The sequence below is a fragment of the Takifugu rubripes genome, chromosome 3 (genome assembly GCF_901000725.2).
Source record: "Takifugu rubripes chromosome 3, fTakRub1.2, whole genome shotgun sequence".
NCBI lineage: Eukaryota > Metazoa > Chordata > Actinopteri > Tetraodontiformes > Tetraodontidae > Takifugu > Takifugu rubripes.
Window position 1 is genome coordinate 14,071,521 of NC_042287.1, and position 26,480 is coordinate 14,098,000.

Genomic DNA, 26,480 nt, shown 5'->3' on the forward strand with positions numbered 1-26,480 from the left:
AAATGGTCAGAAACTGAAAATGAAGGTCAAGATGAGGCGAAAACAGGAAATCTGGCAATGGAAAGAAACCCACAGCTTCCATTTCTCTGAAACGTGAGAGAAATGGACCAAACAGATCTCACATTTCATTAACTGTCTTTCAGTCGAGATGTTCCCAGAATCCCGACAAACGGCAATCAACCCCCGCATTCATTACCGGGAAGTTTTGGAGAAGTCCGGGGGGCAGGAAACTGTCAGGAGGGAGAAGGGCCCTGGAGCACTTCCCCTCTCTGTGACAAATTTCACACTCTGCTGGGAGGAATCCACTGAGACTTTAGATTTCCCAGCCTGCCACGCGCTGCTGCTGAATACCGAGAGATTAGTCCACGTTCCGAATGCCCCGTGTAAGCGGCTGTGACTCTGAAATGTTCACACCATCCCGACCTGTTCAATAGCAAAGTGACAACCAGGGAAGACTCCAGCTGGCAGGCAAGATAACGCACACTCTTAAAGGTCAAAGTCGGCCGAACACAATGTTTCACAAGGTTATATTGAATCACCAAAACATTGTAATCTCACCTCAGGTACAGTTAAATGAGGAAGAGTTCTTGCAAGTGGGTAGAATCAATATTTCTGCAATAACACCGAGGTGTGAAATCAGGGAGACAATGCGAAACAGTCCTTGGCGAGTCCTCCCTCCAGAGGTTCCACTTGACCTTGCAGCTCCTCTCGGCCTTACTGGGATTTACAGTCGCTTCCAGCTGGTTGTTTATCTGGACTCTCTCATCCTCTGCAGGGGAGACGGAGCCACCAAAGAGCCGTTTAATAACAGAGCATAATTTTAGCTGAGCTTCAGACACTGTAATGGCAATCAATTACTCTGTCTGTGGCTGCTGGAATGCTGGAGAAGGGCCAGGCTTCTGTCCTGGGCTCACTCTATTAGCACACTATAATGCGGTGCTTTTCCACAGCACTTTACCTGGTCTACCACTTTTACTTCCTTTTAAGAAGAGCAGGTCCTTTTCCATTGCAAGTAGTAACCATTCAGCATTACTCAGCGGCAACGTTTACAGATGCATGAGGTGCAAAAATGGCTTTTTTGTGGGTTGTATGTGTACGTCAGAGGTTCTCTCCAGGCACTTCCTGCTTTATTCTTTCCACTTCTATCCATTCCTACGCATTTGTGTCTCATCTCCCTCAACTCCGGAGTAAACGTGGCCTAAAGATGTAAGCCATTGTGAGTTCCAAACTTTCCAATTTGTCTATAACCACATTGATTGGTCGCACCGCGCCGCCTCTGAAAGACTCGCGGTGGGAGATGAGGACCAGCGGAGGACACTGCAGGCTGAGGACGGGGACATGATGAAGCTGTGAACAGCAGAATCAATGTCTTCAGCTCTCGCCAGGAGGCTGGAAACCAGCACCGTGTGAGCGATTTTACTGCTTCTGCGGGAAGCAGGTTGCCAAACAATAATCTGACTCTAGGAATTGTCCGTCAGCCAAACGTTAAGGTTGAGTTTTTCTTCTTTGAATCATCTGCATCAACGTTAGTTTTGGTGCCGTGTTAAAAGCTTCGATGCTGTTTGGATGGTCAGAGGTATGTGAGTGTGTACCGTAGGAGGACAGGAGGGCTGGTGTGTTTACAGTGACTCCTCTAGTCAACACTGAGAACTGGACACACACACCCTGCTGCGTCCTGGGAAAGAAAAGGAAGACAGAAATGTACAGACAGGTGTCCTAACCTTCCTTGTTAGGGTGCTATCATGACTCCTATTTATTGTGTTGAAATGAGCCGTGGCGTTAACCTGCCCTCTGTACACAGAGCTGGACGGAAATGCTCGTCCACAGGAACAAAGGACGCCACCCTCATTCTTTTTTCTTTGTGTTTGTCCAGACTGGCCTCAGCTGAGCCACCAGGTCTTTTAAAAAGCAACATGTGCTGTACGCTTTGTCTTCTGTGTTTGAGGTAGGGATAGAAGGTTTCATCTCACTCTGTAAACACAGGCTTGGGCGAGGATCGTGAAAAGGTCTGCAATAGTTTGAAAACCACACATACACAGCTGTAGTCTGCTTAATATTTGCAGATCAGTTCATGTTATGGATCACCTGACCTGCATTTGAAAGGGATTGTGGTCTTTGCTGTTATTTAACGGCTGTCATGACACATTAAAACTCTTATATTGACCTTTTCGGCTGCCTGTGTTCATCCCCCAAATAAAATCCTAACATTTCAGATCTCTTTAACCTAATAACAGAGTTAAAGTGGAAGAAAATATGCACCCACCCGCCACAGCAGTGTGACAAACAGCATCGTATATGGGGCGCTTATTAGATCTCTCCTTCCATAAAGTCCAAACATTAGAGTTGCAAAGTTTTGAACCAGGATGAAAAATCAGACTGCAGACTATGAAATCAAAACTAATTTGATGTAGGCAAATACTTTCACTTTATGCTCTCATGGGACTGACTGTTTAGCCTCCACATATGATGACAGAGAGCCGTTTAAGCAGGTTAATTCCAAGCAAAGGAAGCTTCGCTTTTAGCCCAAAAGTCACATGTGTGCTGTTAAATCAGAGCAATTCGGGACGGCTGTGATTGCTGGTGGCTTAAAGCCAGAAACAGTCTGATGTGAAGGCTAACAAGACGAGTCCTGGAAAACGAAGATGGCCCAGATCTGAATGTGGGTTTGAGAGAATGACAGCCAAATAAAAGGGCAGAATTGTCCAGGCCCTGTTTAAAAAAAAAAATAATTCAAAAATAACCCGAGGCTGCTGAAAATGAGCAAAATCATTCCAAACTACACAGAAAAAAAGGAATAGATGGATGGAAATGATGAATCCAAGGGAAGGTGATCTCTCTTAAAATGAAATTGATTTGTATCAGTGACGATTGGGCTTTTGTCAATTACTCCTTTTTTTAATTAAAAAAAGGCCCATTCTAGAACCCCCCTGAGAAAACAGAGGGTGAGGAGAGTCGATGAAGGAAAAGGATCAGGAATTTACCACCTCTTTATCAGGCCAACGTTGCTACTGTGACCTGGAAACTTTTAATGAGAATGAATGCTCCTATTTTTTAAAACATATTTTACAATACTCACAAGAAAGCCACCATGAAAATAGCTGATATCTTTTCGGACTACTGATAATCCTGCCTGTTGTGTAAAGCAGCTGTGTTTGTCGTGTATGATGAGTTAATAAAAGGTGCCTCGAGAATACTGACATGAATTCTGCCTTCGCCAACCTCTGCCTGTATCTCAATTTCAACATGAGGCTTAAATAGAGGCAACAGAGAGAATAAATCCATCCCTAACATCTACTTCCACCTCTCTGTCCACAGCCTGTAATCAAGCAACAGTAATTAAGCAGCAATTCGAGGCTCTGATGGTTAGAAATCCCCCATTTTTTATTCTCCAAAGACAACCAGAGCAACAGCCAAGATACATTTGGACAAAACAATAATAACCCTGAGATGAAGCCAAAGAAGAGACACAAAACATTCTGCAGCACATATATAACAAGTGAAGTTCTCTACTTATACCTGCTCCATCTGTGCACGCTGATGAACCAGGAATGAAACGAAACCCCTCTGCTAAATAGAGGGCCCGTCAGAACCATCGGACTTTAACGTAAGGGCTGTGTTTGTATTTGAAGTGATAGATCAGAGAAGATAGTTATTATTTCTCAACATATAACCTGACCTCCTGTGCATCACGGCTCCTCTAGTTCTATCTGAACCTGCGCAGCCCAGATTCACACCCTGAAACTCATTTGTTTGTCTTTAAATGCTAATGGGGGACATAACGAATGCCACTCAAAATTATCTCCTCTGGCTGATATCAGTGTATAATTAAAACAACAGTGTCCTTAATTAGGTGTCAGAGGTGATAACATAGAGCGCTGATAACTCCTTACAGACACTCGCACCTAATCACCCCCTCGTTTCTAAGCAACAATGGCATAATAATGAGTGGAACCATTGGGCCCAAACTAATTTCCAAGTATGAGGACTAATGCCCTGATTGTTCAGTGGCCTTCCATAAGGAGGTTATTGTCTTTAGTTATTCACAGTTTGTAATTAGCTATTTTTTTCTCCCTGCACATAATTTTTCTTAAACATACTTTACATTATGTAAAACCCACATTTAATGTCCACAAGTTGAGCCAAAATGAGTGCAAAAAGCATTTTTAAGAGTTTGACAAAGGATCAAAAGAATTCCTGTCAGGAAAGTTGCTGGAACTCTTAAACTCAGCTCAACTCTGGTGTCTTTAAACGTTTTTAATTGGCGGCTCAGACACCAGCGGAGCTGCTTCCGTCAGCTCGGCGCGGTCATTATCTGTCTTTCTGCTGTCAAAAGTTTGAAAAGGTACTGAAATAACTGAAAGCACTCGACTCAGCGAGAGGATCCAACACCTTTCCCGTTTCTATTTTTGCCGATAATGTCGGCGCGTAGGGCTGCGTGGACGCCCCAGGAGGTGCAGACCCTCTCTCTTCTTTGAGTTTATCGGTGAGCTTCACGCTCCGACTACACGGCTATTATCATCCATCATGCACCGGTCCACAGTGGAAACGGCAGCGTATCCTTCCAAAGCCTGAGCCAAAAACATCTGAGATTGGACGCAGGTGTTGGACCTGGCAGAGCTTAAAAAAATACCAAAATGGCTGAACGCAGTCAAAAATCTAAGCGGGAAATCAGTCTATTTTAATAATTTTTCACTTAAAAAAGAGGGTTTTTGAGTGAGGACTTCATAAAGGCATGAAGAACACAGGGACACTGAGGGGAAGGAGGAGACTGACCACCAGGGTCAGCAGGGAAGGCGAAGGCATCTGCACGGCGAGGAGGCCGAGGATGGAATAATAAGTCTCTGCTGCCAGTTTAAACAGGTGTGTCCCTGTCAACCAGAGGACGTCGAGATGCTCCGGACGCAGCATCCTTCCACTTATCAGCACAGAGGGGGAGGGGTGGGGGGGGTGGATGACCAGCCCAGAGTAAACAACAAGCAAAGCCAATTAAATATCTCAGATATAACTGTCATTCGCCACCTCGCTTAGCACTGACTGATGTCCTCCATTCCACTCTGAACATCACTTACGGCGTTTAATGCCGCTTTTAACTCATGCCCAGTGCATATAACGCTCGCATGAGTGATGGCTTTAATTTGGTTTCATTACCAGAAGACTTGCATCATGACTTTGCTGCGTGTGTGGGAGTGAAGCGGAGGAAAATGCCCATTCCTTCGGACTCTGCGTTCAGATTTCAGAAAAATAAAACCCCATTAGTGATTCCTTTACCCACTCAGCTGGTCTGACTCAACGCTTACTTATCCTACACCTGCACATTAAAATGGAGTAGGAGTCGCCTAATTAGAAGAATTACCTTGTTAACTGTAGTTGTATAGTTAAGTGGTTACCATGGCCACAGGGCTTTTTAATGAGCGTGTGATTGTAATAATAATATAGTAATAAAGAATTCTCCAGAGTCAGACCTTCATGTTGTTCTAAAACATGTGAATCGTCAGCAAAAGGGATTCTATATACAAAGATGTAGCATATATATGACTACCTTGATGTGGCTCCCTCCTCACCTGCACTGGCGTACGCTCAGGCTACAGCAGATGGAACAGACTGTGAGCACGAGTCTCATCAGAGGGTTTTGGGCACTAACAACACCCTAAATTGTCTCCGAGCTTGAGAGCCATGCACCAGTAGCCTGCTGCTGCTCCTCCTGCTGCCTGTACAGACTGCCGGTGGGCTGGTGCTTCTGGTGCTTTTCAGATTTCCTCATGTAAAGGTCAACCTCTCCTCTACCCCCCCACCCCCCCACCCCCACCCCAGATACCATGTTGCAGCCTCACGTATGGATGAGAATACCCGGGCAACCGGACCATCTGCTATTGTCCGATATTAAATATTTTATGCATTACTTATTGTCTGGATCTAATTCAAAACCCCATCCATCTATTGAGATTAATTCAGATAATACATTTGTAATAAATCCTAATTATTAACAGGAAGACGCATTTACACGGTTTACTTTTGATTAAAGGTGTGATCAATGATTCCGATAATAAACATGCCTGTGTGGGAAAAGTAAAAACTCTGTGCTGGATGAGACAGAAAATTTGTCCAAGCGGCCACAGCCCTGATTTTAGCGATGACATCACTAAGTGGATCTAAATTCAGATGCCCTTTTTCTCTTCCCCCTGCTCTTCATGAAGCACGTGCACTGTGAATCCCTCTGGTGAAGCTTTAAAGTCAAAAATGTCCCACTGAAAAGCAATAACGCCGGCCGGGGACACCTGCCAGAAACGTGCAGCACTTCTAAGATTTTAATTGCACAGAAAACTTATTTATCCATGTTCTTATCAAACTCTGCAGCTGTGGGGTTTTTCGTCACTTGTGCGTAATTTCAAAACACCGATAAGCAGAACAACTTCAGTCCGCAGCAGAGAACCCATTATTTGCCATGAAGGAGTAAATGTTGTGCCCACCCAGAGTAATCAATGATACGTGACCTTCAGCAGATGCGGGAACAGATGCCCACATCTGGCACCAGTCTGCCGTCAGAGCAGTTCGTCGGGAGCAGGAGTCGATGCACAGCAGGCTGTACGCTCCCCCACTTAATGAAAAACACCTTCTTTACTTCTCAGGCGATCATTTTTAATGAACTCATGAATGAATGTCAGAAATTACTCCCAGGTATTGAACAGTTGGAGATCTGCTGTCAGAGTTTAAATGTCTCTCAATCCATCTCTGGGCTTCGGTGTTGTGTAACCACAGCGTGCACAGGCCAGAGCCAAGGTGTCTACAGATCCACCAAACACCATAGGTACACATGAGTCCACACGCCTCAGTAAACTCTTGCTTCTGTTATTTCCCACAGACACTAAACGGGGTCTGAAAGCAACGTTGCTGCTCGGGCTGCAGGCCGAGTCAGCGCCGCTGCTGGTTAAGTGATTATCTTTGTCATTTTGATGGTAATGTCAGTCTGGGGGTTGATGTAAAAACACAAAGCATCCAGGAAACACTAATCAGCCTCCTGCTGTTGTTCTAACACTTGTCTGTTTTCGCTTCCTCGCGTCTTCGTCTTTCTTTGACATTAAAAATCAGGAAATATATGAATCAATGCTCCTTTTATTGCCACCCAGCTCCCCCCCCCCCCCCCCCCCCCCCCCCCAGTTCTTTCCATGCCGTGTTGGGTTCACGTCTGTGCCGTATTTCACACCTACGGAGACGATACAGTCCTTGCAGCATCCTCTGGCTCAACTGTCGTGACAACCGCTCCCGTCTGTCCTCTCTGGCGTCGCCCGGCGCTGCGTCCATTTCTCCGACCTCATCTCTCCCGTCTGTCCATGCAGGTTCTTTGCACAAATGAATTTCCTGAAGACAATTACAGCTGAAACCTCCTCCTCCTCCTCCTCCTCCTCCTGCTCCTCCTGCTCCTCTTCCTCCTCTGCCAGTGTTGTTACTGCTCTGGCAGCCTTATTTGTCTACAGGAGCTTAGTGCTTGTCTGCCATAATTCACCTGTGTTTACAGCGCACGGCCCCTGACAAGGCAGGGTTATTGCCATTGCATTTATCAATGTTTCAAAAAAAATTTCCCCCAAACGTTCCTCTTAAATTCCCTGCGATCCATTCTCCCCCTGTGTTTAATGTCTCATTTAGTCTGCATCTACACTCCATTAAGAGAATAGAACGTCCCTACTGGGTGAAATATGCAAACTGCTGAGCTTTGGTTTCAAGGTTGCGTTTTGTCGCATAAAAAGAGGATTTAGGATTTATTTATAAAAACATACAAGTGCTTCAATGTACGCCTGATGAATTAGCAGAAATATAGGCCTTTGTGCAGGATTTTTCACCATATATCATCAGAAAAATTCCTATATTAGACTGAGAAAAGCTTTTGAGTGCAAGAAACTCGAACACATTGAACTGATCACTCTGGAGTAAGATGTTGCCGTTGCTTCTATATATGCCTGGGACGGACAAGGTATAGAAAGAGAAAGGTTTCCTAACAATATGCTGATCAAGAGCTTTTAGTTGAAGCTTGAATGGGCATCACTCATTTTGTTTGGAATTGATGGATAGTATCTCAAACTACAACCCTCTATAAGGCGCTTCAGCTGAGTAATACTCGACCGTATCATCTGATACCCACTAGCAGGGTTTCCAGACTCCTAGAAATACCTGTTGGCTTCCTTCTGAGGTCTCCTGAACTCCAACTGCTGGTCTGACAGAGCTGTCCCAGCCTTCCTCGATGCAGAGACCAGCCCTCGGCTCACCTGCACTAATCCTCTGGATGAATAAACCATGGGCCCAACAGAGCAGCCATCCCGAGCTATTTTCAGCTGCAGCGACTCTGCCCCAACCCCCCACCCACTTCTTCCCCAGTCAAAAATATCTTCATAAAAAGTGTTTCCCCCTCTCAGGCCTGGGCAAATAGAGCGTGCCTGAGCTGCATTACTGATCCGTCTAGAAACCAGCTGGAGTCATGGAGATGCCGGCTGAATAGCCTTTAACGGCGTGGGATAGGATATCTCAGGGCTTTCAGATGAGCAGTTTACTGAAGTGAACATTAAAGTTAAAGCACTGGAAAGATTGGCTGGTGCAGAAGTGTTCTAAAATAACTGGTGATCACTGACAATCAATCTCCAGGGGAAAACATCCGTCTCCCACTTCCTGTACCACAAATCTGCCCCCTTATTTCGTTCTTTTCGTTCGTACTTTATTAACTTGCATTTAAATATGCTCGATAAATTTTCTTTTTCTTCTCCTAAAATTCCTAAAAATGTGGTTTGTCTTGTCTCAATGGTGTGGATTCTCTCATCTTGCCACATTGGATTTAAAATCGGAATCTTATTTAGATATTTAATTAAGTGCGGGGTCCCTCCCACAACTTGCTTGGATGTGTGTCATCCTACACCATCTCTTTTCTTTAACTTCATCAGCGTTCTGAGACTTTCCCAAACTGATTTGCTCAAACTAAGTGGAAACTCAAACTAACTGTGAGCTGGCCCTCATTAAAAAAACACAATGAATGAATGAATGAATAAAAACGATAGAGGCGCAGCGGCGGAGGAATAAAACAAAGAGCCAAAATCCATGTTAGCACTGATAGCTTTGCAATGAATCTTTTACGTTATTAGGGATTGTGACGGCTCAAATGCAGTTCCAAAAGTGGGAGCGGCGGAATCCACTGGTGACTGGTGGAATCTTGCCTAATGTGTGTGTGTGTGTGTGTGTGTGTGTGTGTGTGTGTGCTCATAAAAGGGTAGTTTCACACTGTCGAGTGTAAGAGATTGACTATAACAGCTTTAAAGATTACCTGTGAAGGTTTAATCTGCACTGGGGTGAGTGGCATAAATGTTTATCAAAGTTTTTAAAAATGTGCTCGGTCAGATTGCGCCCGGCTCTCCCGCTGACGCCGCTGATGGAGCTTCTCTGTTATGAGACGCCGGCGTTTACCTGCTGATCTGGGTAAAGTGGCTGCAGTGGCCCTCTGTCAGGAGACGGTCAGCACTAAATACTCCGTGTTCAGCACTGGGGGGGGGCAAATATTAATCTTCTAAATGCCCTCAGATGTTTGTCCCCTGCGTGGTGCGGAAGGTTTGAGATCTTCACATCGCGTCTCCTCTCCATCAAGTAGTTTTGCGGAAGCGAGGGGAGAGGAGAACAAAAGGACGGAGGAGAGAGGGAGGGAAGCTCTGCTGAGGGAGGTGAGAGCGCGATGTGAAAACAAAATGAGGTCTGTCACGCCCGTGGGGCTCGCTGCAAAGCGTGGAGATGAAGGGGGCTGGGGGGGGGGGGGCAAAGTAAAAATACTTAAGAGGTGAGGAAGAGTAAAGAGGAAGATAAGCGCTGAGAGGATGATGTAACTGCTGAGATGACCCTCATGCAGCCGGGCAGTATGGACGGCAGCCGCCAAGCACACAGGAGCAATGGAGAAATGCAGGTTCTAAATATCCCTTTAAACTTCATTGTTTGTGGGGGAAATGCTAAACAGCCACACAGGTATCGTGTTCTACATGGTAATGGGGTTATTTTCCACCCAGTGCTGAAATAAGCAGCTTTTGTGCAGCACCAACCACCGACCACCCGCCCTTCCACTACTATCCCACAGTATTTACAGACCACATGACCCAGACAAGAGTCCAAGTCATGATCCCCTCAGGCAGATATATTTGGGTAGTCGGCAGACTACCAGCTCTACAATTTTCCGAAGGACATCAATTTTACATTTCCTATCTTGTGGACGTCATATCTGCAGGGTGGAAACATGAAGCCTCCCTGTCTGCTCAGGAACCTACGAGGAGGCGATGTGACTCTTCTACCTGCTGCCGGCGTGTTTTACACGTCGAACACTCAAACCCAAATTGTATGTTGCCCCCCTCAGACATGACAGCAGGGATCAGATTACAGAAATAATGACACAGCTGTCAGAATATCAGTGCGTCGGGAGGTTTGGGAACGTGTGCCGGTTCCCGGGGTAGCGCTGTCAAAGCCCAAGTCTGACTGGCAACAAAGGCAATCGGACCAGAAGAGCTCATCAGAGACGCTGGTTCTGTTCCCGCTGACTGCAGTTCACTGCTGCGCTTAAGTGGGCGCACTTTGTCGTCTACTTGAGGAAATACCTCCGAGTCCAATTAGCGGAGATGCTTCTCCTACGCGGCGGAAGCGAGCGCAGAGGGACCGCAGGGTGCTCTCCACAACGGTTATCCCTTTCATCACACAATAACCTCTCACGCGAGACTGATTTATAGAAGTGCAGACAGTTTATGGTGAATAAAAGTAAGTAAGTAAGTAAGTAAGTAAGTAAGTAAGTAAGTAAGTAAGTAAGTAAGCAAGTAAGCAAGTAAGTAAGCAAGCAAGTAAGCAAGCAAGCAAGTAAGTAAGCAAGTAAGCAAGTAAGCAAGTAAGCAAGTAGGCAAGTAAGCAAGTAAGCAAGTAAGTAAGTAAGTAAGCAAGCAAGCAAGCAAGCAAGCAAGCAAGCAAGTAAGCAAGTAAGCAAGCAAGCAAGCAAGTAAGCAAGTAAGCAAGCAAGTAAGCAAGCAAGCAAGCAAGTAAGCAAGTAAGCAAGTAAGCAAGTACATTTGGACTTTGGATCCAGGAATAGAACAGAAATATCTTTAAAAATAGGGATACACATTTCTGCCCTGTTTTTTGGTCTGGTTGGAGTTTTAGGATTTATGGCAAAGTGGCATTTTGTTTCAACTTATTGCATTAAAATTAGACTGTGTTGTCATGACAGCAAGACCGATGGAGGTTCTACAGGTGCCGCCTGTTTTTTCAGAGTCAGCGTTCCCTCTGTAAAAATCTTTGATAATAAAAAAAGAGGATGAGGAAGCGATCGCGTCCATTTGGTTGTGAACTAATTCTGAATTCAATTCACACGAGCAGCCCGAAACATTTCCCTAACAGCCTCTCCTTTTTGTTCCTTTGATCTTTTCCACAAAGGAGCGTCAGTTGGGATATATCTCCTTCCTTATTCATCAAGCACTTTGCAGTGAAACAATGAAAAGTTTAACAATGCAGTGCATCAAAGGCGGCCTTCAAAGGAAAGCGCCTTTTCCAGTTTTCTAGAGCTCTGCGCAGAATACAAAGGGAATTAGTGAAGGGAAGGGGAGAGAGGTCTTAAACCTCTCCAGGGGAAGCACCTCTCAGCCTTTGCAGCCACGGCCGAAGAATTTACAGAGCGTCGTGGCTCTCTTCAAAGAGAGGAAAAATAACTTACAGTGGACTGAGTGGAACTGGGAGGAGTGGGAAAGGGAACGTCAAAAAACATATCAACAATCGTCCACTAATTAGAAAAGAAAGGGAATTAAGAACCATCAGAAGCTCTTTATGTGCTTCCATGTGATGTAAAATGAAGGTGAATTAATTACACACTCCCTCGCACCCAGGGGCAATTTGGGACAATTTTTGCAGGGAGAGCTGAAGTTACCCCTGGACGAGTCACCAGCTGATTGCGAGGCCCTCTGTGAGCATTTTGGGCTTCTGTACCTTTATTTCAGGCTTCATATATGATATGATGAATGAGCTGAACAGTAGGAATCTTGCCACTTGTGGCTGGAGTCATGCATTTTTAAAATGACTCTGCTGTTCCTCTTTTGTCGAGAAACATCACATTTGTCCAGATCCAGACTGTGTTTATCGCACCACGCTCCGAACATTTTATTGAACACCTTTAAATATGCATGCGGCTCTAAAAAGTTCCTCCACAGACGTCAGACGAAGAGAGGCAGGGGAGAACTACCATCAAGCTGGATCCCATGTATTTACTGGAGGCTGCTGAGCGGAATGATTGATGTGTCGCCCCCAAATTAAAACCCACATCCAGCAGGACGGGAGCGGCAGCTGCAGCAGTGGGGCTTTAAGGCTGAGGCGTCACAGCCAGACACAACCGCTGCGGGGAAAAGCATCAGTCAGGGCCGATGGTACGGTGGCCCACAGAGCTCAATGTGGAGAGCTCAAGAGAAAAGGCAATGTTTCGATTCAACATTAAAACACATTTTGGGTGACCATCTGTGACTTTTGATAGCCGTTAGCAGCTTCGTTACTTCACGCAAAATTCTGCCTCAGACCTGGGATGTACGTGTAAATAAAGTGTGCAAATTAAATGCATACAGTTAACCCGTGTTAAGTTTTACAACTATCAGATTTTATCATCACAATCGTCACAATATTCACGGCGTATTAAAATAAAAATCCGAATATTGAAAGTCATCTTTATAACATTGCTACATAGCTAAAATGAGGCTATCTGGTCCTGTTGCTCAGCCTGTATCACGAGATATTCAGAAATATCATCAAATCTATTGTGTATGATTATTAAAAATATAAACCTCACATGACATGTAAACATTTCAGTGCAGCCTGGATGTTTTGCATCTCCTCTTATTGGTTTCCTCTAACTCAATTGTGCTACTCCATCGTGTTTGTACGTATTCTTTCCCCTTCGTGCATTTAATTCCTTTTCCCCTCTTTAGCCGAGTGCAGGCACGTCCTCGCTGCAACAATCCAGCCATCTTTCATTACAACGGATTCTGCTGCTGCCTTGTTTTGAAGCAGGAAAGGATATGGGTGCACGGATGAGAAAGATGGAGGCAAACATTTGCACACAGCCTCCGGGATTCCACTGAATGGATAGACAGATCAAAACAATGATTTATCATTTAGCAGGGACAGATTTGATGTTGTTGTAGGCAGGGCTGATAGGAAAAACCACCACGACTTTATCGCTGAGAAGGAACCAATCGGGAATGCAGCTGTGCACGTCAGGAAACGCAAATGTTTGCCTGCACTTTGGGGAATATGAGACAAACACAGTAACACGTGCTGTGACAAATGTTCCCGATACAGAGCAGCAGGAGGGGAAGCGCAGCAGGTGTCATCAGGTTCGGTTCGCGCGTGCTAGCCCCCCTCCATTATCAGGAATATACCACTAGTCAATCCCAGTTAAGTGCAGACACTTTTTTATTTATTTTTTTGCTTTATTGTTACGTCAGGACACCATTCATTTAACAGATTTCTTTGTGCTACAGACCTAATTGATGTTGATAATGGTAATGATGGGGAACACTCACCACTTTAAAGTCCTCTGCTCTGCACTCGGTGCCGTGGAAGTGGCAGGACAGCAGCATGTCCTTGATGTCGTGGCCAGTGCGGTCATAGAACTCCCGCATGTTAAAGGGTCGAGGCTTGAAATTGTGGAAGTCCGCTTTCACTTTGAGGCTCTCCAGAACGCTCTCCTCCACCAGGTGGATGTCCCGGATCTCGTACCTGGCACAGAAAAGTGAGGATCAATCAGTTACAGGATTTAACGGAAATAAATGAGGCTTTAGCCCCTAAATTTTTACTTTGTAATCTGAAATATAAATATAAATAAGTTGATAGGTAAACTCAAGCAAAAATCAAATGTTCACAGAGGACAAAGATGGCTACCGGTGCCGCAGCTTTATTGATAATTCGGCGTTCATTTTGGACCTGTCTGGTTTCACACCAGCAGCCTGCAACACAAAAGCTTCATTTCTTGGGCTGAGAAATTTTGCTGGCTCACAAGAATCTGCTCACGCTGTAAATGCGCCCACTCTCCACCCTCACTGCGGTTTCCCACTGCGTTATTATTAAAAATGTCACCACTTTAATGGACTCGCCAATGAGCAGACTGCTTTGAGGTTTTATTCCAAAACACCACATCCGAAGAAATGCTTTATAGAAGTCTGCCACTGCTTTCACAGAAATGTGGACCTTTATTGATCTCTTTGTCAATGTATTTCTATTAGAATGCATGAACAAGAATGGCATTTAGTGGCATAAATAGTAAACCTTGGTGCCACAATCCATTCTAAATGAGAGCAAATAGATATTTAACATTAATTATAGTTGGCTGAACATGGTCATTTGATAGTCATTGGGGTATTTATGTGGCATTAGCATTGAGCCAAGTCTTTTTGTCTAATTGAATGAACTTAATTGAAGAGAGACGTCCACTCCCCTCTGTTTGGAGAGCAGGCAAACCTGCCAAGATTGCACTTACGAGATAAAATCCCATAAGAATCAGCTGATGGAATCAGCAAACTCTGACACTTTGGTGAGCCATGAGTTTAAATATCAATCCAGGAGGCTTTTCTCAGACCCATCCAAATGCAGCTGGAGAGTCATATTAAATGGTGCCACGAGCACTTTCGTTTCTGACTGCGGATAGCGGCCAAGTGTCCTCCTGCAGCCCCTGATGCAGAGGGAGAGTTTAGAATGGTACTGCGAAAATCAGCATTCTTCAGTCTGAAAGAACTTCCCAGTCAACCATTGTCAGGAAACCGCAGTATTTCTGATTTCCAAGCTTTACCAATGTTCATGAAGACCATTTTTACGTGCAGATCTGATTCTGATTAAGGCCCATAATCAGATTTAGAGGATATTCTGAATAAGATGTGTGTGGCTACTGGACTCTTAGCATGTTAACACAGTGTTAACACGCTGCAATATTGCACAAAAATGTGGAATGTTGCTGTGCATGAAAACATAGTTCAGGCTAATTTTAACATCCTGGAATCTTCATTAAAGATTCACGACAGAGATTATAAATGTGAAATATTTTTAAAAAAAAAGGTTGTCAGCACTGTCCCGACCTTCTCGTGACTCGCTACCGTTCAGGGGTTCACATCAATTTGTAAAACACCTGGCAGACCGCTCCTCGCTGGAGTCTGGCCCCCAAAAAGTTCCGATTTGTTAATTACCTCTGCTTTTCTCGACATTATTACAGCGCCACAGGGACGTCAACCTGTTTGACAAACAGTGTTCAAAAGCAGGATTAGTCACAGCTTTGCTCCGTGAGTTTGTTCTTTATTCTCTTCTTGGGCTGCAACGTGTCTGATCCTAATTATGCTCTGCATTTTCACAGATTGGGAAAAACGTCTATATAAAATTTGTTATTGACTCAGAAAAACATGGATAAAATGGGATGGGATTTGTTCCTTTTTAAGACAAGCAGATTAAAACGACAAACTGCAACCAGAGGAAAGAGACTCTCCTCTTCCTTGTCCGTCCCTGATTCTGCTGCCAACTCATTATCCCGAGTTGCACGACCAAGACAAATGGCAACATCATTCAAGGATGAGCTGCCTGCTCTCCAGACAGAGAATGACTCAACCAGGTAGAAACCAAGAGAGCTCGACGACTCGGTGAGGCGGAATCGATGGCAGTGGGGCAAATACTCAAGATTTTGCTAAAAGCAGAAGCACCCAGCCTCAGGAGCAGCCTGGATGCAGAAGAACATGCGTTGGATGTAGAACAGCATGAAAACTGGAAATATTTTAGCGATGCTCCAGTTGAAATTTTCAAACGACATTTTTAAGAGTTAACTTGCAGTTCTGTCCAACTGTTTGAGCCAATTTTTGAACTGAACTCCAGCAAATGGCTTGTGAAACCCACGTGACAGAGATGAAGTATTACTGTGGCCAGTGAATAGTTGTAGTTGTACCAAGACCAGCGTGATCCATCATCACCTGTCGCCTTAGAATGTGAAACTGTTTAAACAAGACGTTATTTGCATTAAAAAAAAGTAATAAAACAAGTGTTTTCTGAAGCTTTCACCTCTGGTTGAGCAGGGCCAGCAGCTCACCGGCGTGATACAGGTCGTTGCGCGTCACGCGACTGAAGCGGAACGCGTTCAGGTTGCAAAAGGTGACCGCGGGGAACGCCATGACCGGGGTCGCGACCTCGTCCACTTTGGTGACGTGCGGGTACTCCAGGTAGAACTGGATCCGGTCCACGCACACGAAGAACAAGAAGGCGAGCGAGCCCAGGAAGACCAGGAGCCAGAGGCAGCGTTTGATGCAGCCGCGCTCGTACGTGAAAATGTGAGCGATTCCGTGCAGGCTCGAAGTGTGCGCGAAAACTTCAAGGGGTGGTGGTCGACTGGCGTCCACGTCTTCGGGTTCTACTTTGAGATCCATTCTGCTGCCGCGCAACAAGCTCTGTTTAAATGCCAACCGGTCAGGGGAGTTTCAAATCACTCGCGATGGAAGGAAGCGGAGGTGTCCAGGTCACCGACGCGTCACCGACGCGTTCCCGACAGCCGCAAACGTGAGATCACCGCCTGGACTTGGTGCAGTTCGGTCGCCATCACTCAAGCGGACAGGAGCAAACACATTTCAAGGTCTCTCCCTGCTCTTTATAAAAACAAGTCAGACAGGCACGACTAGAAAATAATTTTCAGATAAGGCGCTGCGGTCAGTGGAGAGTCTGATCCAGGGTCCGCTGCGCGTTTTGGGGCTCAAGTCAATGAAGCGCGCGCTATTTCTTCACGCCAGCAAGAAGAGCAAAGCTGGAGAGAACCAAGACCGTTTCCACACTTCGGCTGTCTTGTGTGAGTTACTCCTGATCTGCGCGTCGTCTCCGATCCGCTGACTTCGAAGGCGTTTTTATTATTTGGTCCGGGAGTGGAGCGGTCGGTGGATGTGGTCGGTGCTCAGTCGTGAGCTCGTCTGTCTGTTCTGACAACAGCAGAAGAGGAGCAACGATCTGCTGCTCACCTGTGAGTTAATGTAGTTTCAGAGAGCGGAGAGAGAGAGAGGGGGGAAGAGAGCGAGAGAGACTCCTTCAGGGACTTTTAGTGTAACATGTTAGACCTTAAAGGGAAACACCAACAATTTATCATCACGCTGCTCCGCAGTGGACAGACGAATAAAAGACGAATAAAACCAAAAGTTCAAATTCGAGCAGCACCTCCGATATTTTGACATAGATATTTACATTAAAACGACATTTCCCATGATGCAATTTCAGCGTCTGAGGACATGATGTCACGTCTGGGCAAACGTCCTTTACACTACTTTTGTTATTCAGTGATTCTCTTTTGTGTCAGTGTCCGGCGTTGCGTCATCATGGAATTAATGTAGAAAAAACGACACCTCATGTGTCAACACTGTTGTCTTTTATTATTATTAGAAAAGCAAAAAAAAGTGTGTGGCTTTGAAGCTGTCTTGTCACACACACTCACACGCACGCACACACGCCTCACTGTTGAATTATTTGTATGAGCATCTGACTCATGCGGATTTTCTTTTTCGTGTTTCTGCCTTTGTGGGAGGATTTTGACAGTTTAGAGGTTTTCTTTTTGTTCTTAGGAGAAAAGATCATGACCACACATTCGGAATGATTCATTCATGGGTTGCCGGTTGCCACTAAGGTCCAATTTAATTAATTCTTCAAAAGTCACAAATCTACTCATCCTGTCAAATTGATACAATTATTGATAGAAATTATTGCATCAAAAAAATGCAAAATTGGACCAAGTAACCTTTCTCGTTTTCCCGTGTACATTAGAATAATAGATAATAAATGACAAATTACCACCGTAAAATGCAGGGGGTAATAGGGCGACATAAGTGGGACCACATCTTATATTGTTATTGTAAAATAACTTTAAATAAATACAGTCATGATCAAGTTTGAGTTCAATAGTTCAGTACAAAATGATATCAACTCTTACCCTGAAGGCACCTTCTCTAAATGAAGTCGATACTATTTCCATTAATTTGTCCACATTTCAGTGCACCCAAAATTCTGAGTAACACTGCCAGGTCACTGATGCATTTAGAATTTATTTCAGATCAAGAAAGACTGATAAAGAGACAATTCCCATGGGGATGGGGTGACATAATTAGCTTCCATCATCTACAGTTTTAATGACATGGTTATGTATTATCATTTAAAGGACATGAATCGTGCTTGGTAGTGGATAATAACGAGATGATGAATAAAGGCAGTTACCACACATTTATTTCTAATTATAATATTTAGTATTCTGGCTGCTGTCCTTGGTGCTGATTAGTGGTTTGTGGCGGGAGGGTGCATGTTCCACTCCAGACCTGCGGGGGGCAGCAGAGCGCGGCGCCACCGTTATATTCGTGAAGAAATCAAAAGCGACAGAGAGAAAAACATGGCGACATCCGTCAGTATTGCCCGTCTCTGCACTTTAGCGAGACGGACTGTGGTCTCCTTTTCACCCAGACAGAGTCCGGCTGTCTATCAACTGACGGGGCGATGCTACGTCTCCGGCTCGACCGGGAAAAGTGAGCGAGAGCTTTTGTTAGCTTGGAGAAAGGATGTTAACTGCGGCTTCTGCTGCTGCAAGCGGGAGGTCAACAGTTCAGAGCAGGACAGCTAATGACTGATTATTGTGGACTCTGTCCGTTCTGAGGCCCCGACAGAGCAACGAACTCAGCAACTGTTAAAACTCACTAACGCGTAATCTACATTATGGGAAACATGTTAAAAGCGGGAAAACACGAGCCTTGCAGCATCGAAAACAAGTTTTTATTTCGGAGAATTCACCCGAAAACAGTCCTATGTTTTACCGAAAATGTATATCTTTGCTTTATATTTTCACCCTTTAGCTTAATGCAGATGGATGTTCTTGCAATGTCAATTCCTCAGCTTGTGATGACACAATTGTTTTTTCTTTAGGTCTTCAGTTCAAGCTCGATGAGCGAACAGCTCACAGCAGCCTCGACCTCTTCAAGAAGAACACTGGTGTCATTTACCGCGTACTTGGTCTGGACCCCAGTCAGGTTCAAGACAACCCCGAGCGCTTCCGAGACTGGGCCGTTGTGTTCGGCGATGAGAAGATCAGCAGTGGAAGACATTACTGGGAGGTAACAGTAAAGAAGTCTCAAGAGTTTCGTCTTGGTGTGGCCGAAGCGCTGATGTCCCGGGAGGACTGTGTGGGCACCAACAGCTCCTCTTGGGTCTTCAGCTACGCTCAACGCAAGTGGTCAGCCATGACTAACAATAAGATTGTCCCTGTGACGCTGGTGGGGAAGCCCGACCGTATAGGAATCCTGTTTGACTACGATGCAGGCCTTCTGGGGCTGGTGGACACGGGAAAACCTGCCATCCTTCACAGCATCAGGGCCCAGTTCAAGGGGCCCCTGTGCCCCGCCTTTGCACTTTGGGATGGGGAGCTGCTCACACACTCAGATATGGAGGAGCCTGAAGGTCTGAAGTGAAGCAGGAAGGAACTGTGATGGTGGTGGGTTTACATCCTTTACCATGGCAACGATTCTTAATAATAAAGCAATATCTACGCGGCAGTCCTGCACAGCTCATTTGCAGGTGGTGGTTGATTATCTGTGGTCCACCTGTAGTTTTTAACAATGCAATTTCATACTTTGTCATTCAGGATTACAGAACTGTGTGTCTGCTTACTTAATGCCTATGTATTACCTCAGATTAAGTAATGCAACAACGATTGTGTGGCGATGTTGTCACAGACTTTCATAATTGTACCATGTCTGTGTTTAGCTGACGTACTCTTGGTTATGTACAAAATGTTTATGCTAATGCAGTTTATTTCAGTCGGTAGCGAATATTTGGTTAGTCAAAAAACTGCTGCAAGATTTTTTATTATGTTATACACAACAATGCCTCATTCATAACAGTGGCTTATATATTTGTTTTATTTACAAAAGAACGATACGCACAGTATTTACACCCAAGTCCATGTTCAAATAATTACAGCTTCACTGCCTGAGTAAACTCAAATGATGCAGGAATAAACTTAATGTGAGATGTGAAAGCATAGTTCTCTTTCATAATAAAGTGTAACGGGACAATCGTGATTGTAGGCTAACATGCAGAATGCTGTTGGAGTCTTTACTAATGTGGTAACGTGTCAGAATGTCAACATTAAAAAGCTTCATTTCACAGTGTCCAGAGGATCACAAGTAAGTACTTGTTAAACACTTAATATATGCTGATGTTACATTTAAAAAAAATCTATTTTTAAAACAATAAAATACATGAAGCAGACTGAGCCTCACTGAACTGATATCAAAGACCGATTAAATAATAAAATACATGTCGCATTTTTGCATTTAAAAATAGTTTTCTAACTACATAAGCAGTTTTAATAAAAGAAAGCCTGGATTTAGGTCATTTCCACCCCAGGAGCAGCGTGCTGCCCGTTGTATTTACAATACTACCTTAAGCACAAATGTGCTATAATGTTCTATACTCTGCTCTTTCTTCTCAGGTCTTTAATGTTTCTATTTCTTGATGGTTCAAATGATGCTCCTCGCCGTCCCCAGCATCCAACCTCTGCTTCTCCCCTTGGTTGTGTGTTTCATCACCCAGCACTCTCAGGTACTCCTTAAGCACTGAAACAACCACGTTGTGGCCGAACTGCATGGCATCATCCAGAGGTGTGTTTCCCCACCTGAGAAACCCAACAACAACATAGAAATGTCTGGGAACATATGGAATTGGTTCTTAATTGATCTCATCGTACCTGTCGCTGATGTGGGGATTGACTTTACACACGTTGGTTAGGAAGATAACGGCCTCTACGTGACCTGGAAGATATTTTTTGGGTTTTTTTTGGATTGAAATGGAGAATATTGGCAAAACTTGGCAGATGATTGAGCGTCACCTTCTGCGGCGGTGACGTGGAGCGCCGTGCGCGAGTCGTAATCTTGCTGGTCCATGTTTACAGACGACAGGGCGAACCTGGAGGAGGGGGAAAACTATGACCCTTCTTTTTAACGTGGCCTTTCTTTCGATTCTCTGCATTTTAAAATGAATTTTGGAGGTTCCAGCATCACATACATGGATCTTCTGCACGTGCCAGGCATATGTGGTGAATGAAGAAAACCACTCACCTCCTCAGAGACGACACATCACCACTGTGGGCTGCAAACATCAGGTTCACCAAGGCCTTGTTCTAATGGAGCAAAGGGAAATCATCACTGCCGATCATTCCGCCTGATTTGAGCCCTTTGCTCCCGCATTCAACTCACTTGGTCATAGTGGGATGTTCTCCTGGGGTCGTACTTCTTCGTGAAGTGTCTCAGGTTGTCGTAATTGTGGAAGTTGAAGCGAGACACCAGCTCCTATTTGGATCAAAACTTAACAGACGGCACGCGTCGGGATTCATCGAAAAAGCCGTGATGATTGATCACCTGACAGAAGTGAATTCCACGAACGCTGTTGCCGATCCGGTCTAATGGTGGAGACCAGCACATCATGCCCATGACATTGGGGACCACCAGGAGAACACCACCGGAAACCCCTGATTTAGCTGGCAGGCCCACCTGAAGAGGAGGGAGGACATCTGTGAAGACCCGTGTTCACCAGGCTGAGCCGGAACTTTAGCCACACTCACGTGGAAGGCAAACTCGCCGGAGAAGTCGTACATGCCGCAGGAATGCATGAGACTCAGGGTGTTCCGCACAGCTTCGGTGCTCAGCACGCGCTCGCCCGTGATCGGACAGATGCCTCCGTTGGCCAGCGTGGCGGCCATGACACTGCCCGACTCACAGGTGGCCTCAATGGAGCACAGCTGGAGATGAAGCACGAGAGGAAGACGAGGAGAATTTACGCTTTCTTTTCTGTACATTATAATTAGAAATATCATTTTTCCAAGAGTTGATAGGATGTAAACAAATACGGTTATTAGACTAAATAATATTTATTATCAAGGTACATGTGATTTCCATCCTTTTGATCTGGTACATTTGTGAAATAAATTTAACAGAAAATAAATACTGGAGTATTAAAGAAATGCAAATACTTATTTATTTATATATATATTTATTTTGCAGAGAGAAATAAGTCATTGCAATTTTAGACCTCGCAGTTCTAATGTAAATAATGATAATGACCAAAAATTTATTTTTAAAATCCAAAGTGCACCCAAGAAGAATTTAGATGAGTGAAAATATGAATTGTAGAAGAAGAAATATCACCTGAAAGTAGAAGTCAAGAACCGCCATCATGTCTGTGTTTTCAGGAAAGCACTGCCAGGATCAACATCATTAACAACATTAACGTTTAAAATGAAACTTTGATCACTTAAACACACGTTTTGTAGGTAAAAATTAAATACCACAACTCACCTTTTTCTCTTTCAGGTAATAACCAATTGCGTAATTCCTGTCACCGGTTTCTCTCTCCGACTGGAAACTGTGGGGACATGAACAGATCTTAGGACAGCTGCACTCATAGAAAACAGATTTGACCAAAAGCGTCACTCACGTGGCATTACTAAAGCCAACATTCTCCATACCCGCCATTCTTTTAAGGAATTCCATCACCTGAAACAACATCGCACGTTTTCAGTAACAAGCACAAAAGATTCATATAACTAAGTAGAAGAAATCAGTTACTCACATAGTCAAACCTCTCTGCTTTATTCAAATCAGGCTGTAAACAAAAAGAACAGTTTCTTTAGAAACTTTTATAGGCGGCGTCATTAACCCCCCCCCCCCCCCCCCCCCCCCCCCCCACCACCACCACCACCACCACCACCACCACCACCAAATATCTTGAACTCATTTCTGTGACCAGATTTTAAGTAAATATACAAAAAGGGTATGTTCAAATAATGTCGTGTCTGGAGGGATCTAGACACAAGTGAGCAAACACCTTCCTATCTGGCAGCTGTCATTGGTGGGATTCATACACACCCCTCCCTGAAACACACCACAGCTCTGTCTGACCACTGATAAGAGGTCCAGAGTATCAGCACTGCTGACTTAGAAACACGCACAGCATTTTTTTTTTAGATCATTTGTGTGCTGGTCAGGCCTATTATGAGGGTTGTAAATATTCATGACAGGGAGACAGATGTTAATTATTATTATACACGTGCATTTCTTACAGTTTTATTCCCTGATCTGTCTTAAAGTCATCCTTCATGATGATGACCTTTTGTCAATGTTAAAAATCTGTATTTAATAAACACTTAACTTCGCCTATAGATTTTACCTTGATTAGAGAGCTGATGACAATAGCCCCAGCATTCACCATTGGGTTGTGTGGTTTGTCTGCATGAGAAGGAAAAAGATGTATCACAAGACCACAGGAGAAATAAACCTGGAAGACTAAAGATATTTCATAGAGGGGTGAAAGGTACTAGCAGGTAGTAGTAGAGAAAACCACTCTGTCCTTTTCCCGGGGAGTGAGGAGTTCTGTGGGTTTCGGTAACTCTTTGGACGTACCTCCATCATTGAGTGACAGTTTGTTGAATCTGAATCCGCTGGGCTCTTTCCCCACAAACTGGTGCGTGCGCTCGGTGCCGAGGTCGTGCAGGGCGACGGCGTACGCCAGGGGCTTCACACACGACTGCAGACAGAAGGGAACTTTGGTGTCACCCACGGAGTGTCTGCATGATGTCAGGATGGATCGGGGGGAGAAAACAGGTTACAGAACGACAAAGCAGGATATAAATGAGTGCAGTCTTGGCAGCAGCTGCTTCACGCTGAGGAATCCATCGTACCTCTGGCCATCCACTGTGCACAGAGAAACACCCCACAGCTCAGGGCTGAACTTAGCCAGCTGAGGGATGAAATCAGCCACCTAATAAGACCATAAAAGCATCTCAGTGTGATGGCAACAGAGGCAGAGAAACAAAACCTGTGTGTGTGTGTGTGTGTGGGGGGCTCACTTGTCCCGCCTCCTGCTGGTACGCGCTCTCATACATCCTATTGATCTGCTGGGTGAACTCGGCAAAGTTTGGGATGATGAACTTTCCCTTAAAAGCATTTGTCAGCAGCATGATGTTGTTGCCCACATACCTGCAGGACGATGCGCAGAGATGGAGAACAAAATGTGGCTGGATAACTGAATGGCTGCGTTGATTTGGCGCATCATAAAATAAATCACAATGATGTTTGATAATGAAATCACAACGACCTGATTGTGAACCCGTCTGTGCCGTCTCTTTGGTGGCGGTGAGGCACGTTCACAGAACAGGCGGACTTGCTAAAATAAACAGACGCCTCTCTGCTTTTGAGAAATGCATTCGGTCACAGCTGCGCTGAAAGAAAGTGTCTGCAAGGCAGCCGAGGTGATGCTAGCATGAGGGTTTGTGCCACCCACAGAAGACAGCGGCGGGAGCCTGCATTATTTATGATATTGGTCATTTCCTAAAAGATAGCTCTGTCTGTTTCCAGTGCCATATTTATCCTGAACTCTGGGGCCTTCGTGTGGAGACTATAATCTGATGGATTCATGAAAATAAATGAAACGGGGACTGGACGGATTCAATCAGGATGTCATTCTGTGACCTTTCCTCTCGCATTTTCATCATTTTCCTCAGTTTTCACAGTTTGAAGAGAAAAATTGAAGAGAAAAAAGGAGAAAGCTTTTCCCACCTCCGAAACAGAGCCTTGTCCATCATGACCGGTCCGACGGAGCTGCGCATCGATTGCCTCATCGCGTGGACGCAGTCATGCAGCCGAGGGTCGGACGTCAACAAACCTGTTTTTCTTAAAGCCTGCAGACATGATGTTTGTGTTTCAGCACATTAACGCACAAGCAAAAGAATCCCGAGAGTCCTATCAAAGGATTTTTGATGTTTGAGGTCTGTACTCACAGAGATGAATTGAGTGAGGGTGATCATCTCCTGGCCTTCAGAGATGGTGTAGAAGAGCTGGTCCTCCATGTTGGATAAGAGCCTGCTCCTGCAACAGTGAACAACATGCAGTGATCTGTAAATACGTCCCTGTAGATACTCCTAAACTAGGGACTGTGTTGCAATTAATGCCATTTTCAATAAAGAAAATACTCAAAGTGACCTCAGTGGAAATGAAATGATTGAAACTCAAATCTTTACAGCTTGTACATGTTATGAGTCTGGCTATAAACTAATTCTTTGCTTAACATTATTTTAAATGATCTGTTTTATATGACAGGATATCAGGTTTTGAGGTTTATTTTACTAGAAATTTGTGATCACGTAAATATTTCAGCATTTAGAGACACTTTGTGACCTACTTTGAGTATCCCTGGTCCACATCAGGGCCCGTCTGGTGTTGAGAGCCCCTGTGGGTGTGGGCTGATGCCGCAGCCCAGCAGGGGAGAGGAACAGGCTTCTGCGTCCTGGCCAGAATCATGTTGGCTCCACTTCTGGTGGAGACCGCTGCATTTTTAACAAGCTGCAAAAGTCCCTGGTTTGCTCTCCCCAGACCTTTTAGGCAATGCATTGTGATGAGAAAGGCTGCGTATTTAATAATTCAAAACAAGTTTCTTTTTTTCACCAGGAGCTGATCTAGAGAGCCGTTGTTACCTCACGGTCTCCGAGGCTTTAAGAGCAGGGGCTGTTGCACAGAAAGGGAGGAGCTGCGGTCAATGACGTTAGCAAGATAGTGTGGTTAATGTTCAGCCAGACCGGCAACTAAAACTAAGTTTTAAACATTTTAATTGTTTTACTTTGTTATTAATTTATCTGGTATTACCTGTCAAATACATAGGATTTCTACGTCAAGCTGAGAAAAACAGGAATTTGGAGTGTTTAGAATTGGTTCCACCATAACATTAAAAATATAAAATGTGATATTTATATCAAACATTCAAGATTAGCTAAATATACATTTATTGAAGAATAAGTGATGATGCAACAAAGGGTTCTGACACTCATTGTTGGCCACCACTGTTTACACTAAAATGGCCTTGAACATACACACGCAAAAAACAAACAAAAAACTTGACCTTGACAATATTAAAATCGCTCTGCAGTTTTTTGCAATCCACTTGGCAACTGTGAGAGTCATTTAGTCAGACTTTGACTTTCTGGGGTCCTGATGTTCTGTAAGAACGGCTCCATTATAATGCAGAGGAATCTCCCAAAAATATATTCCTTGGTTGATGTGATATTTTAAGCTTTAAGTGCTTAATTAAAACATTAAACGTTATTAAGATTAAGATTAAGATGTACTTTATTCATCCCCGTGGGGAAATTGAATTATAGTAGCAACCTATACAAAGTATAGAAACAGAATAAATAAATACAAATAAGATTAGAATGTCTGTGTAAATTCTCAGTCATCCAGGTCATTGTATCCAAGGTAGTTTTCTCTGTCAGCTTGAGAGCTTGAGAATATATAGCCCCTGGACCATTTGCATGCTAATGATCTGGGTGGTCACCTGAGAGTCGTTAGCAGGGTCGTTGGTCGGGTCGTTGACCTAGTTTCTGTTGAAATAAGATTAGAATGTTATAAGCA

The 26,480-nt window shown here is 44.4% G+C and overlaps 3 protein-coding genes across 5 annotated transcripts in view; 1 reads left to right on the forward strand and 2 right to left on the reverse strand.

Annotated features, from left to right (window-relative positions):
• Nucleotides 1–17,012, reverse strand: part of LOC101077772 (acid-sensing ion channel 1) — a 28,467-nt gene extending 11,455 nt beyond the window's left edge. For both annotated transcript variants that reach the window (XM_029833887.1, XM_011602633.2), the window contains exons 1-2: nt 16,069–17,012; nt 13,560–13,755 (exon numbers count right to left, since the gene is read on the reverse strand). In XM_029833887.1, coding sequence (XP_029689747.1) covers nt 13,560–13,755; nt 16,069–16,430 — 558 coding nt within the window. In that variant the 5' untranslated portion in view covers nt 16,431–17,012. The remainder of the gene's footprint in view (nt 1–13,559; nt 13,756–16,068) is intronic.
• Nucleotides 17,013–18,377: 1,365 nt separating this feature from the next.
• On the forward strand, nt 18,378–20,116 carry spryd4 (SPRY domain containing 4). Its single transcript, XM_003963472.3, has 2 exons — nt 18,378–18,551; nt 18,946–20,116. The coding sequence occupies exons 1-2, from the start codon at nt 18,419–18,421 to the stop codon at nt 19,485–19,487; spliced, it is 675 nt and encodes a 224-aa protein (XP_003963521.2). The 5' UTR covers nt 18,378–18,418; the 3' UTR covers nt 19,488–20,116.
• On the reverse strand, nt 19,919–25,566 carry gls2a (glutaminase 2a (liver, mitochondrial)). 2 transcript variants are annotated; one of them, XM_029833884.1, is made up of 18 exons: nt 25,255–25,566; nt 24,854–24,941; nt 24,633–24,754; nt 23,924–24,053; nt 23,756–23,835; nt 23,478–23,641; nt 23,245–23,303; nt 22,648–22,680; nt 22,513–22,571; nt 22,374–22,440; nt 22,224–22,274; nt 21,641–21,817; nt 21,438–21,569; nt 21,276–21,368; nt 21,138–21,199; nt 20,909–20,985; nt 20,768–20,822; nt 19,919–20,695 (listed from the first exon to the last, which is right to left on the reverse strand). In XM_029833884.1, the coding sequence occupies exons 1-18, from the start codon at nt 25,461–25,463 to the stop codon at nt 20,509–20,511; spliced, it is 1,845 nt and encodes a 614-aa protein (XP_029689744.1). In that variant the 5' UTR covers nt 25,464–25,566; the 3' UTR covers nt 19,919–20,508. The 2 variants fall into 2 exon arrangements, with proteins under 2 accessions (XP_029689744.1, XP_003963522.2); XM_003963473.3 differs by having other exon boundaries at nt 20,768–20,831.
• Between the last annotated feature and the right edge of the window lie 914 nt (nt 25,567–26,480).